Source organism: Urocitellus parryii, chromosome 5, assembly GCF_045843805.1.
Source record: "Urocitellus parryii isolate mUroPar1 chromosome 5, mUroPar1.hap1, whole genome shotgun sequence".
In the NCBI taxonomy this organism is placed as follows: domain Eukaryota; kingdom Metazoa; phylum Chordata; class Mammalia; order Rodentia; family Sciuridae; genus Urocitellus; species Urocitellus parryii.
In genome coordinates, this window is record NC_135535.1 from 173,013,557 (window position 1) to 173,028,776 (window position 15,220).

At 35.3% G+C, this 15,220-nt stretch overlaps 1 protein-coding gene across 2 annotated transcripts in view; it reads right to left on the minus strand.

Moving 5' to 3' along the window:
• The window catches only part of Wapl (WAPL cohesin release factor), a 77,889-nt gene that overhangs the window by 44,732 nt on the left and 17,937 nt on the right, over positions 1–15,220 (minus strand). Inside the window, exons 3-4 of one of the 2 annotated variants that reach the window (XM_026397019.2) lie at positions 6,855–7,898; positions 4,393–4,493 (exon numbers count right to left, since the gene is read on the minus strand). In XM_026397019.2, the coding sequence (XP_026252804.2) occupies positions 4,393–4,493; positions 6,855–7,898 (1,145 nt within the window). Of the gene's footprint in view, positions 1–4,392; positions 4,512–6,854; positions 7,899–15,220 lie in introns of both variants that reach the window. The other variant, XM_026397018.2, reaches the window with a different exon arrangement.

Below are 15,220 nucleotides of genomic sequence, written 5' to 3' on the forward strand. Positions count from 1 at the left end.
TACATGGAAATGGAAGGAGACCCTCAGGGTTATACAAAATTACATACAAGAGGAAGTGAGGGGAAAGGGAAAAATAATACAAGGGGGAGAAATGAATTACAGTAGAGGGGGTAGAGAGAGAAGAGGGGAGGGTAAGGGAGGGGGGATAGTAGAGGATAGGAAAGGCAGCAGAATACAACAGATACTAGTATGGCAATATGTAAATCAATGGAAGTGTAACTGATGTGATTCTGCAATCTGTATACGGGGTAAAAATGGGAGTTCATAACCCACTTGAATCAAAGTGTGAAATATGATATATCAAGAACTATGTAATGTTTTGAACAACCAACAATAAAAATAAATAAATAAATAAAAATAAAATCAGTAATTAAAAAATAACTATTTCTCCCATTGTACATTAAATCTTTAAACTTATTAATCCTATAGAGCTATATTCTTTCAGTAGTATCTCCCACTTTCCTCAATATCTTCCAATTTCCTCAACCTCCCCATTCCTGGTAATGACTATTCTGTTTCTCTATAATTACCTTTTTAAATTTATTTATTTATTTATCCATTCATTCATTTTTTAATTTCATTTTTTTATTAGCTACACATTGACATTACAATGATCTTGGCAATTCATACATTTGAATCATTGGGATATAATTTCTCATTTTTCTGATTGTACAGATTGTAGAATCACACTGGTCATAGAGTCACCTATATACATACAGCAATCATAATGTCTATTCTATTCTGCTGCCCTTCCTATTTATTTATTTTTATATATTCAACTTTTAAAAAAATTTCTGACATGTAAGTAAGATCATGTGGTAATGCTCTTTCTAGGCCTGGCTTATTTTACTTAGCATATTTTTAATAAGTAAAACTGCTACACATATATAGTATCACCACTGAAGTATATGTGACAAAAATAATTAAACCTGAATCTAATCAAGCTTCTAGATTTAACTTTCAGGGTCCTATGACTTTATTAATATGTAAGTGTATTATATTAAGCTGGGCACATGCCTATAATTCCAGTCACTCCGGAGGCTAAAGCAGGAGGATCACAAGTTCAAAGCCAGTCTCTCAGCAACTTAGTGAGGGACTACGCAACTCAGTGAGACCCTGTTTCTAAATAAAATAAAAAACAGGGTTGGGGATGTGGCTCAGTGGTTGATTGACCCAGGTTCAATCTCCAGTAGCAAGGAAAAAAAAAAAAGGTGTATTGTACTATACTTTTAATATATTTTAAAATACACCCATTATATATATTTTTAAATGTTATAATTATTGAATTAGAAAATATATTATTAAAGTCTCCACTTTAATACAGTGTACTAACAAGTTAACAGACAACATGAAGAAACAATCAAGATAAATTCTAAACGTGGAACATTCTATATAACATGAAATAATCTGGGATCTTTAAGAAAAATACATGCTAAAAGGAATTTTTAGAAAATGGGCAATGAGCTGGGCCTAGTGGCACATGCTTGTAATCCTCAGCTTGGAAGGCTGAGGCAGGATGACCATCAAGTTCAAGTCCAGTTTCAGCAATTCAGCAAGACCCTGTGTCAATAAATAAAAAAATAAGGGCTGGGGATGTGGCTCAGCGATAAAGGGGCCCTGGGTTCAATCTGCAGTAGCCTAGCCACCATGCCACCCACACACACACACACACACACACACACACACACACACACACCAAAAAAAAAAAAAAAACTGAATACATACTAATATAACATTATTTTAAAAATTACTATTAGTTGTCTTAAGTTTTGCAACCACATTAAGTATAGTTAGGTATGAGACTTTTTTCCTTTTTCTTTTTTGTTTTTGGTACTTCGGATTGAAACCAGGGGTTCTTCACCACTGAACCACTTCTCCAATTTTTTTTTAAGTTTTTATTTTGAGACAGGGTCTTGCTAAGTTGCTGAGGCTGGCTAATGAACCTGTGGTCCTCCTGCCTTAGCCTCCCAAGTCATTTGGGTTACAGGCATGTACCATCATGCCCAGCTGAGATTCTTTTTTCTTAACAAATGTATGCCATCTATAACTTACTTTCAAATAGGACAGAATTTATATGTAAGTATATGCTACATAAAAAGTGGGAAAGAGATAAGAAACAATGTGTGTGCAATTATGACAAAAGTATAAATTAAAAATATATCTAGACAAAGAGGTATGGGTATTTATTGCACTGCTCTTTCACAATTTCTATTTGAACTTTTTTATAACAAAAGTTGAAGCAGGGAGAATAAAGGAGAACACTGTATAAGTCAGCAGTTCTCAAAGTACAGTATATGTACACATGCATATACATGTACATATAGATACACATCAAACTTTTCCAGGATGTCTACACATCATTTTTACAACTACAGTAAAATTAAAGTTGTTTGCTTTTTTACACAGTGAGTGAAACTGTTGTTATCTTAGCATGAATCAAGGTAGGCCTCTAAACTGTCCTAGTAGTCTTACTCTTCACTGCTACATACACTATTTATCTTAAAAAAAAAAAAGTGCAGTCTGACTGAAAGCTCTTGATGCATCAAGAACTACTAATTTTATTAAATTTTGACTCTTAAAGAACACATTTTGTGCTGGGCATGTTGGTGTACACCGTAATCCCAGTGGCACAAGAGGATTGCGAGTTCAAAGCCAACCTTGACAATGGGGAGGCACTAAGCAACTCAGTGAGACCCTGCTTCTAAAATACAAAATAGAGCCAGGGATTATGCGGCTCAGTGGTTGAGTGCCCGAGTACAATCACCAGTACCCCCCTCCAAAACACACACACACACAAACAAAAACAAAAAAACCCACATTTTGTGTGACAAAACAAATATGCATAAAACAATTCTGCTGCACACAACATAGGGGTTGTATCAAGAGAGAACAGACTACTTTTTGAGTTGTCTGCTAAACTATAGCCACTTTTTTCTCAAACATTATTTTTTCACTTGAAAGACTACGTATCTATGCAAATATTTTCAGAAGAGACACACCTATAAAATGGAAGAATTTATCTGCAAATCATATATCTGATAAAAAAAACTTTTTCAACTTAAAAACAAAATCCAATTCAGAAATGGGCAAAGGACATTGACATTTCTCAAAAGAAGGTACATAAATGTCCAATAAGCGTATAGAAAGATGCTCTACAGGGCTGGGGATGTGGCTCAAGCGGTAGCGCGCTCGCCTGGCATGTGTGCCGCCCGGGTTCGAACCTCAGCACCACATATAAAGATGTTGTGTCCACCGAAAACTAAAAAATAAATATTAAAAAATTCTCTCTTTAAAAAAAAGAAAAAAGAAAGATGCTCTACATCTCTAGTCTTTAGGAAAACACAAATCATACCATAATGAAATACCAGCTCATGTCTATTAGGGTAGCTATTATCAAAGTGTCAGGATATGGAGAAATGGGATCCCTCAGGGTACTGCTGGGGTGGGGTGGGGTGGGGTGAGACCTAAAATGGTATAGTCACTGTGCAGAATACTTTGGCAGATACTCAAAAAGCTACAGATCATATTATCCAGTAATTCTACTCCTGGGTATATATATCCATAAGAACTGAAAGACAAGACTCACCGGATACATGGACAATCCCTGACTTAGAAGTTTTTAACTGTAGAATGCTATACTTTGAATTTATTTCTTTCCAGCCTGCAATATATGGTACAATATTCTCTTGTGATGCTGGGCAGCCACCATAAGCCTTAGCTCCCAGTCAGCCACTCCATGATGAAGGTAATTAACCAATATTCTGTAGTGTGCTGTGTCAGTGAGCTATAATGTTCAACAGACTGGGTGTATTAAAAGCATTTTGAACTTACGGGATTATCAGGAGGTAACTACATGTAAATTGAGGAGCATCTGCATTGGTACCAAGTGACTTCTTCCACTCCCATGATAGTGGGGATTGAATGCAAGGGTGCTCTACCACTGAGCTACATACACTCCCACTTTTTTTTTTTTTTAATTATTCTTATTTGGTACTGGGGGTTCAATCCAGGGACAGTGAAATAAGCCAGACAGAAAAGGACAAATGTATGATTCCTTTAATATATAGTAAAAAACAGAACAATGTTTACTTAGCATGGGATAAAGAGGAAAGGGTAATTATTATTTTTGTTGGGAAAGATGAAAAAATTGGGTAATGATAATTATTGTATAATACTGTGAAAGTATTTAACACCATTAATTTGTGTAACTAAGAATGGTTAATTAACTAGTATTTTGTATGTTTACTCATTTTTTTAAACAGTTAAAATGCTTTTAAAAAATGGCTTAAACATATCCTTTGAAAGACAATTGCCATGATGTTTGTTAAAAAAAAGAGTCAAGCACTCCAATAATAAATGAATAATAAAAATCACTGGTAGTAGTTTACTTACCCGTTTGGGGCCACTAAAAATCTTTCTGGTATTTTCCTTTGATTTATCTCCTTGTTTATTTATAGGCTTCTTCACACTCTCAGGCACACCAGGCAAGTCCTCTGTAAAATCCAAGTTTTCTGAAATGGTAATCAAAACTAGCTAGCTTTCTAATATTTCAAATTGTCGGTCAGACAACCTAGGAATTTTTTTTTCCCTGACATACTGTGGGAAAAAAAGAATATAGGAATAAAGCACCACAGTTGACAAAAATACTCCCATTTTTATCCACAGCTTCACAAAGCTTGTTGTTGTATATGTACACTAATTTTACTTTGTGTTAGTAGCAAAGTGGTTGGGTTTTTTTATTTTTTATTTTTTTTGGTATTGAGGAAGGACCCCAGGGCTTTGCCTAGGCAGGAAAGTGCTCTACCACTGAGCTACATCCCCAGCCATTGTAAATAAACTCTGACCTTCAAAGTTGCATATAAAACTAATGGATATTTATAGATACTAACACTATCATAGTACAGTTCACACACACACAAAATAGCAAGTAATATCTATTTTTAACATTTTTCTAGATTTAACATCCACTGAATCAGGTTGGCCTTCAAAGGCCCACCTAATATACAGAGGTCACATTAAGGGGAAAAAAAAAACTATCCTTGCCAAAATAAAAGTAACCTAGTACCATGTAGTTTGATGATTTGTAGGTCTTCACACACCAAACTACCAAAAATTTAGATTACTTCCCATAAGGTTTCCCCCACACACACTCAAAAAATGACTTTTCTCTAAAATGTTGAGAAATGCTGTTTCACAAAGACTCAAATTCCAGCTTGGTATATTATCATCCAAATAATTTTCAAAAAATTATTCAGTAACAACTTCAAGTTTCTGAAAGTCAATCAAATATCACTTTTTTTTTCCTTTTCTTTTTGCAGTCCTGGGGATCAATCCCTTGGGCCTCATGCACGCAAAGCAAAAAAGCTCTACCACTGAGCTACATCCCCGGCCCTAACTTCACATTTTAAAGCTTAAGAAGTTTTATCATCCACAAGATGAAAATTTCAGCAACAAATTTTCAATTGCAGTTATGATAACCTGACAGGTTACCACAAGAATTAAGTAAACTACAGCAGGAAAAGACCTCAGCTATTATACATTACCTGAGCTCAAGTGTCTAATAATACTGCCATAATTTTAATTCCCCAAGACTCAAGACAATACCTGATAAATTTTCACAATAATACTGAATAAATTTTGACAATATTAACTTTTGCTTGAGTTTTTTGTTTTTTGCAGCAGGGAGTTGAGGGAGAGCCTATAAATTCCAGTTTTAAAACTAAGAATGAATCTAATCTGAGGCTCAGGATGTAACTCAATGGTACAGCATGTGCGAGGCCCTGGATTCAATCCCTAATACAAAAAAAAAAAAAAACCTAATCTAGCAAAACTATTTTTAAGACAGAATGGTATAAAGTCTCAAGTATGATGTATTCTCCAACAAGAGAATCAATATTTAAGAAAACTGTTATGGGCTGGGGATGTGGCTCAAGCGGTAGCACGCTTGCCTGGCATGCGTGCGGCCCGGGTTCGATCCTCAGCACCACATACAAACAAAGATGTTGTGTCCGCCGAAAACTAAAAAATAAATACTAAAAAATTCTCTCTCATTCTCTCTCTCTCTCTCTCTCTTTAAAAAGAAAGAAAGAAAACTGTTATAATTCTGATTCACCATAAGGACATCTCTTCTATAACCCTGAACCAACAAAAGCTTTAAATAAGTAAAACAATCCAGAAAAACTATTTGTTTAGGAAACCTCATATCTCAGAAGTTTTCACACCCTTTTTCTTACCTAATTGTCAGTTTACTTCACAAAGCCCTTTGTCAGGTAATGATTTAATATAACAGAGCTATAATGCTTTTTGGTTTGCCTCTCCCAGTGGAGAACTGAATTAAAGGATTTTATCACTGAGCCCCTGATCTTAAGTGAAATTTTTGGGCTGGGGATATAGCTCAGCTGGTAGAGTGCTTGCCTTGCATACACAAGGCCCTGGGTTCAATCCCCAAAACCACCAAAAAAAAAAAAAAGAGAGAGACAAAGAGAAAAATAGTTTCAATGTTAGAAAATATACATGTTCAAAACCTATCCTTATGTCTCCAATGCATTTGGGTTTTCAAAGTTAAAACACTAGGATATTTAGTATTCTTGTCCCACACATAAATCATTTAAAATTCTCAAATGCTAATCATCTATTTTAAAAAATAAACATGAAAAGACTCACCAATCTACAAACTGGTTCCAATTTGTGATGTGATCATTAACATTTAAAATACTGTACCTTTGGACAAAGTAATTTGTGGTTCTAATTTTACCTCTATTAAAATAGAATATAACAAACTAAAACTGAGTATTGAGGAAAGAAACTAAGTAACTATTGATTTAAGTCTGAAAAACACATTTACTTATTCTTACCTGCATTATTAGTACTAGACTGGCTGTCCTGAGAATTATCATTGCTTTCTGGAGGAGGCTGCAAGGAAGGTGATGGAGCTGTTTTAGTTCTTTTTTTGCTGGTCTTTCTTTCCACTTGACAGTCATCATCTTCATCATCTTCACTTTCACTAAGATCATCAAAGCCAAAATATTTAATTTTGTAATTAGAACTTCCAGAACCTCCTTCATCACCTCCTGTCTCATCATGATCTTCAAAACCAAAAAATTCAAGTTTAACATCCCTTTTGGATTTAGTATTACTAGGTCGAAATCTAGTAGTGGTCTTAGAAGTTGCAATATCTGCCTTCTTTCTGAGACGGCCAGCTTCTCCCAAATCTGTAGGAGTGGATGCGGTGAACTCATCCATGCTACGCTCCATAGTGTCCTGTATGGTAACATTACAAACTGACAAGCAAGATGGATGTAAAACAGTGTAATCTCTAGTCCGTCCAACAGTCCCTCTGAAACTGGTCCCACAACTTACACCGCCTTTCTTTGCCTGATTCAGGCCATCTTTACTTGATTCACTGTTTGCTTTGGCTAAGGCCTGACTGGTGCCATCCATTAGCTTATCAAAATTTGATGCTCCTTGTGATGATTTAGCCTTATTGGCCCTACAGTACGTCCTACAGTTGCTTGGCCTAAGAACACTTTGCACAATGTCTTCCTCCATGGCTTCATTCAGATTTTCCAATCGATTCTTTAAATCCTCATCCTTCATCTCCAAAAGAGGATCGCTATCCAAACTTAAAATGCAATCTTCTGATCTGATATCTTCAAAATCATTATCCCATTCATACAAACCAGTTCTTACAGATCCCTTGATTGGAGACATTTCAGATGGAGAATCTGACCTTTTCCCAAACTGGGAGTTCCAAGTATCGTTCGTTTCCTTAATTTCATCAGCTTTACATCCAGAAGTCATTGTGGTTTCTGCATTGGGTTTCTTAGTACTGTCTTCAACATTTTTGTGAAAATGATGACTATTTTTTTCATGTTCTTCACTAAAATTCTCCACTTTATCTAAAAAGGGAAAAAAGTCAAAAGAATAAAACCATGAATTTAATAGTGCAGAAATCAACTTTGAAATAACTGCAATAATTTTAAATTGTGAAGTTAATGTTTACATATCTGACATTTCCCTCCTATCATTAGTATATATTGCTTTCATGTTTTCTAGTGACCTATCCCCAGGCCTTCAAGTCCCTTAAAATTGTCACCCTTGCTGAGGTGCGGTGGCACACACCTGTACCGGGGATTGAATTCAGGGGTTCTTGACCACTAAGCTACATCCCCACCCTATTTTGGGATAATGATTTTGAAGATATTTAGAGACAGGGTCTGAGTTGCTTAGTGCCTTGCAGTTGCTGAGGCTGGCTTTGAACTTGCAATTCTCCTGTCTCAGCCTCACAATCCATTGGGATTACAGGCGAGCACCACCACACTTGGTGAGCGAGATGTTTTTTAACTTTCAAATAAAAGATGGAACTATGACTCAAACTGGTGTTATGATTAATTACCTCAGAACTTATTAGTAGAAAAATACTGGCCAACGTTTATCCTATGTCAAACAAAAAAAGGCACCAATATTTCAAAAAAAAACATATACAAATCTCAACAAACCATCAAGTACAGGATACTTTACACAGACAGGTTCACTGTACAACTGGCTAAGATTTTTTTACTTACTTATATCTAACTCATAAACAAGGTTTAGCTATTTTAGATATTTTCCAGCTAAAAGCAAGGAATTATATATAGCTTTCTTCAGTGTCAGGGCACCAATGACTAAAAACAAAAGACAAAACAAACACCACTACCAATCACTAATTCTAGGATGCTGAAAAGTCAAAATTTAAAACTAAACATGAGATTTGACACCTTAGAAAGGTTATAAGGAAAGTCAAGACTAAAACGAAACCTGAAGAAATAATACTACTGCTTTTATAACAAATGAAAAGCACACCAGTGCTGGGCACAGTGGTGTGGACACCTGTAACCCCCAGCTATTTATTTGGAAGGCAGAAAGAAGCAGAAGGATCACAACTTCCAGGCTAGCCTGGGCAACTTAGTGAGACCCTATCTCAAAATAAAATAAATCAGGCTAAAGATATAGCTGAATTATAAAGCACCTCTAGATTCAATCCCAAGTTACCAAGAAAAATAAAATAAACAGTGCTAGTAGCTGAGTGTTTTCCTATTAGATAAACACACATAACATCTTAAAATATCAGGTACATAAAGTGAATAAAAGGAGGAAAGAGAAATAAAGATGAAGTAGATTGGGTGTTTTTGTTTTCCCAGTACTAGAAACTTAACCATCAGCTACATCCCCATCCCTACTTATTTATTCTATATATTTATTTTAAGGCCAAGTCTCAGTAAATTGATGAAGCTGGCCTTGAATTTGCAATCTTCCTGCATCAGCCTGTCTCAGTCTCTCAAATAGCTGGGATTACAGACATGTGCCATTATGTTCCACTTTTTATTTGGGCAAGGGTGGGGGTATGGGGATTGAATTTAGGGGCACTCAACCACTAAGCCACATCCCCAGCCCTACTTTGTATTTTACTTAGAGACAGGGTTCCACTGACTTGCTCAGTGCCTGCTGAGACTGGCTTTGAACTGTCGATCCTCCTGCCTCAGCCTTCAGAGCCACTGGGATTACAGGTGCAAGCCACCACACCCAGTCTATGTTCCGCTTTAAAAGATGTATTCTTGAAAAAGAGGCTAAGCATTTGTTTTTAATAAACTGCCTATATAACAAAAATGTATTCTAGCAAAAGTTAACAGATTAGGGTTTAAATGGATTAAGTTTCAGCTCTGCCACTTATTGACTATAATGACATTCAGCAAGTCGTCTCAAAACATTTGGACAATTTCTTCTAAAGGTATTTTGAAGATTATAAGGTACCACATGCAAACTATCATAGCTATTACAACTTTGCCATAACACAGAATTTTTTTGGGGGGGACCCAGGGCATTTACCACTGAGCTACATCTCAAGTCTTTTTTTTATTGTGGTCCTCTGGCTTCAGCCTCCCAAACTGTTGGGATCACAGGTGTGTGCTGCCACAAGCAATAACTTAAAAAAAAAAAGATTCTTATTATTAGAATCTTAACCTATAAATTCACTGATCTTCCTTTTATATCCTTTTACATGCAAAGAGCCTAAAACTACATTCCAGGGCCTACTGATCTTACTCAAGCTAGAGAATAAAGACTAGATGTGTTAAAAGCTCTCACTGAAGAGAGCTTGGCATAATCTAAAATCATAATGCCTTTTAATTTTAGTTTTTTAGCATCACTGGATTAGTACTCAATCTTTGGTTTATTGGGTAACATTTAAGGAAGACAATTTAGTATAATGAAGATTACTACAAACTTGAATTTGAGAAGCATGGGGATGAATCACAGCATTAAGAAAACAAATAGATGTAAGAAAACTTGGCAAGTCATATAACATATAACTCTCTAAGCTTCAATCTGCTTAAAAATTTTAAAAAAGCAGGTCTGGGTGAGTAGTTGAGTGTTAAGAGCACATGCTTTATTTATCATGTGCCAGGCACCTAGGTTCAGTGGCCACACACACACACACACACAAAAAAAAAAAAAAAATTAAGCAAACATGAATAAAAGATTAAACACCCATCATTCCATGAAGGATTCTTAATTTGTAGGAAACAGGTGATTCCGTAAAAATACATGCAATATCAGTACTTAAAATAACCTAAGTACAGTTTTTATAAAAGGATAGACTGCAAAAAAAAAAAAGGATGATGTACAATCTGAATGAAGAGAAATCTTTGACATTTAAAAAATGGGAAGGGAGATTTAATCTGGGACCTACCTATGAATGAGTCTCAGGAATTCTTATAATAAAACTACATGAAAAAATGTACACATTTCTAGGGAGAGCATGATAGTTTTAGAAAGCTTTCAAACACTTAAGAATAATGTTTTTATTGGTTTAAAAATAAAAAAGAAAAATACACATAAGAAATCAGTATGTGTTGACTAGGGAATTTCAAATCTTTATAGAAAAGATGGATTTTTCAACAAAGGAAACTGGAATATCTGTGAAAAAATACAGTTGGTTCTGTACCTTGAATGTGAAAATATATTCTAGAGGAACCAAAGAAACATGGAAAACACTAACAGAATACATGTTATAAAACAAAGGGGAATTTTTAAAACTATATTACTCCAGGATGGGAAGTCCCTTCTCAAACACAAAATCTACATCCATACTCATCTACGTAAAATATAAAATTTATAACATGAACCAGAAAATGCTAAAGTCAAAAGATACAGTAAATAGTAAAAATTATAATAGCAACTCAAACTGCAGGTGGAGAAAAGGTTAATTCCTTAATATAAAAAGATCTAAGGCCAGACATGGTGGTACATATGCCTATAATCCGTGATACTTGGGAATTAAGGCAAGAAAAATCAAATTTAGGGTCACCCTCAGCAATTTAGTAAGTGCCTCTGGGTTCATTCCCCAGTATCATTAAATAAAAAGAAAAGAAAGAAAGAAGAAAAGATGTTGAAGAATTGGACTTAACCTTGAAGCCAAATGTTTTATTTTCATTATTAATATTTTCTGTGACCATGAAATAACGTTAAGTATCAAGAAACATTATTATAACACTGTTTCCTGTTTTTCTTTCATAAACATAAACACCAATTAATAAAGAACTAATTATCATGCCACACATACCTGCAAACAAAGTAGTTCTTAAAAAGGAGGCAGTTCTAAGTGTCGTGTATATACACACAGTGGAATATTACTCAGCAACAAAGAGAATAAAATCATGGCATTTGCAGATAAATGGATGGAGTTGGAGAGTATAATGTTAAGTGAAGTTAGCCAATCCCAAAAAAACAAATGCCAAATGTTTTCTCTGATATAATTATGGAGGCTGATTCATAGTGGGTTTGGGAGGGGGAGCATGGGAGGATTAGATGAACTCTAGATAAAGTGGTGGTAGGGAAAGAGAGGAGGCATAGGGATAATAAAGATAGTGCACTTAGGGTAATGATATCCATCTCATTACATGTATGAAGACACAAATGGTGTGAATATACTTTATATACAACCAGAGATATGAAAAATTGTGCTCTATATGTGTAATATGAATTGTAATACATTCTGCTGTCATATATAACACATTAGAAAAAAATTTTTTTTAAAAAGGAGGCAGTTCTATATTATGTAGAGATACACAATATGGGAAGGACATGGATAAGAGGAAAGAAAGTACTCTCATACCTCTTGTATTTTATACTGTATGTAAAGTTGTCTATTCAAACGCTAAAATATAGCTGGGCACAGTGGTGCATGCCTGTAATGCCAGCGACTAAAGAAGCTGAGGTAGAAGAGTGACAAATTCAAGGTCAGTCTCAGTGACTTAGTAAGGCTCTAAGCAACTTAGTAAGACCCTGTCTTAAAATAAAAAATAAAAATGGCTGGGGACTTAGCTCTATAGTAAAGCACCCCTGAGGTTCAATCTCCAGTACCCACCCCCACCAAAAAGCTAAAATATAAAGAAGCCAAAATTATACATTAAGTACTTTTTTTTTTAAATATTTATTTTTTAGTTGTAGATGGATACAATATCTTTATTTTATTTTATGTGGTGCTGAGGATTGAACCCAGGGCCTCACACATGCTAGGTGAGAGCTCTACCACTGAGCCACGACCCCAGCCCCTACATTAAGTACTTGAAGTGTAAAAAAATGGTAAGTGGTTATCTCTTTTAGAGTCCCTATTAAAGAATTACATTTAAGGATAAAATACAATGTCTGGAATTTGCTTCTGGTGGGTATAAAATTGAAACAACTATGCTGTAGTAAACCATAAACCTACACTGGTCCATACAAACTTATATATTTGTGCAACCTTCACTCTTTTAAAAAAGTAAAGATATTTTCTTTTACTTCTCACCAAACCCATTACATGGATGAGGAAAAAGAGGCCCATCGAGGATAATAACGCAAAGGATGCCAATTAAACCAATGGCCATGAGAGATCTCATTTAAAAAAGAGCCACCTATAGTTACACTGAAAATGATAAAGATGACAAACCAATCTCAACCAGCATTAATAGAAGAGATGAAGAGATTAAAGATGAAATGCATTGGTAAAATGGCAAATGAAGTGTTGAGAACTATACTTAACAAAGCCTTTGACTTCTCCCTCACCCCCCTACTCAGGATTAAATCCAAGGGTGCTCAATCACTGAGCCACATCCCCAGCCCTCTTTCGAATTTTATTTTGAAACAGGGCTTCGCTAAATTGCTGAGGCTAGCTTTGAACTCACAATCCTCCTGCCTCAGCCTCCTGAGCTGCTGGGATTACAGGCATGCCCTGCTGAGGCCAGCAAAGCCTTTGACTTCTAAGAAGTTTATATAGATAATCAAAGTGGCTCTGGAGACCACAAGCCATAAAATATAGCTGAGGTAATGAAAAATTTAAAAGGCAGGGGGTAGGCACTGCCATTACATGAGGACTTTAAATACCTGAGTAGCGATCACAAGAAGACAGAATAAATAAAGTGAGGGAATCATTTAACTCAAAGAAATTATGTAAGGATTGATAAACTAAACCAAAGCATTAAAAATCAATTAGATCTAGCCAAATAAGGGATGGGATACCTAGGAAGAGGATGTGAAACAAATATTTGATAAAATAATGAAAATTATTAACTTTGGCTCTGACAAAGATCTGTTAAGAGAATGCAAAGACATACCACAGACACAGAGAAAATATCTGCAATAAATATAACTGACAAAGGATTCCCATCAAATACATACAGTGAACTCTTTAAATTAAATGAGAAAATAACCTATTAAAAAAGGGCTGGAGATATAGCTCAGTTGGTTGAGTGCTTGCCTCAAATGCACAAGTTAAATCCCCAGCACCTGGGTTAAATCCCCAGCACCCCCCGACACACACACACACAAATAATAATAAATAATCATCATCATCATCTCACAGACTTGGTTAGGATGAAACAGGAGGATCACAAGTTCCAAGTCAACCTTAGCAAGTTAGTGAGACACTGTCTTGAAAAAACTAAAAAGCACTAGGGTTATAGCTCAGTGGCTAACTGCCCCTGGGTTCAATTCCAGGTATCCAGGAAAAAAAAAAAAAAAAAAAAAAACCTGAACGTACATCACCAAATAAAGAACTGATATCAAATAAACAAACAAAAAGTTTATCATTAGTCATGAAAGAAATGCAAAAAGTAAATATACTGGGCTGGAGCTTAGTAGCAAAGCTCTTGCCTCACACATATGAGGCACTGGGTTCATTCAATCCTCAGCACCACATAAAAATAAACAAATAAAATAAAGACATGCTATCCATCCACAACTAAAAAAAATTTTTTAAAGTAAATATATTAAGACTCCTTTATACACCAATAAGTCTAATGTCCTCTAGAAAAAGAAGCTAGGAACATAAAAAAAAAATTCATAAAAAATATAAATGGCATAATAATGTGAAAAGAAACTCAATTTCATTCACAAATAAAAAAAAAACATAGAAGAAGAAAGTTGAAGCAGGCACAGTGGTGCACACCTATAATCAACAGGCTGGTAGACAAGCAGAAGGATCTAGAGTTGAAAGTCAGCCTTAGCAATTTAGCAAGGCCCTAACCAACTTGGTGAAACCCTGTCTCAAAAATAACAAAAGGGGTGGGGATGTGGCTCAGAGGTTAAGCATCCCTGGGTTCAATTCCCAATCAAAAATCAACAACACACAAACACAAGAAAAAACAAAGCTGAACTATATTTAGCAAGCCTTCAGTATACAAAATATTTCCCATATTTGATCTCATACTACCTATATGAGGTAGGTACTATTACAAGTTCATAATGCCTTATCCACAATTCCAATATCCCCAAAACTTCTAAAACCTAACACATTTTGAAGTGAAACCTGATCTAACCTGAAGTAAAGCTATTCATAGTATTATCCTACTTAGGAATTATATTTTCTTTCTCTTGAAACACAATGACGGGGCTGGGGATGAGCGTGCTCCCCTGGCATGCGTGCGGCCCGGATTCGATCCTCAGCACCACATACCAACAAAGATGTTGTGTCCGCCGAGAACTAAAAAATAAATACTAAAAAAAATTCTCTCTTTCTCTCTCCTCTCTCTTAAAAAAACAAACAAACAAACAAACAAACACAATGACTTTGATTAAAGTAACACCTTAAATCCTGACAAGGGTGTTAAACTTTCAAAATTCCAAAATATTAAATTTCAAACACATTTGGCCCCAAAAGTTTCAAATAAGGAAATATAATCCTGTATCTCTTTCTGCAAATGAA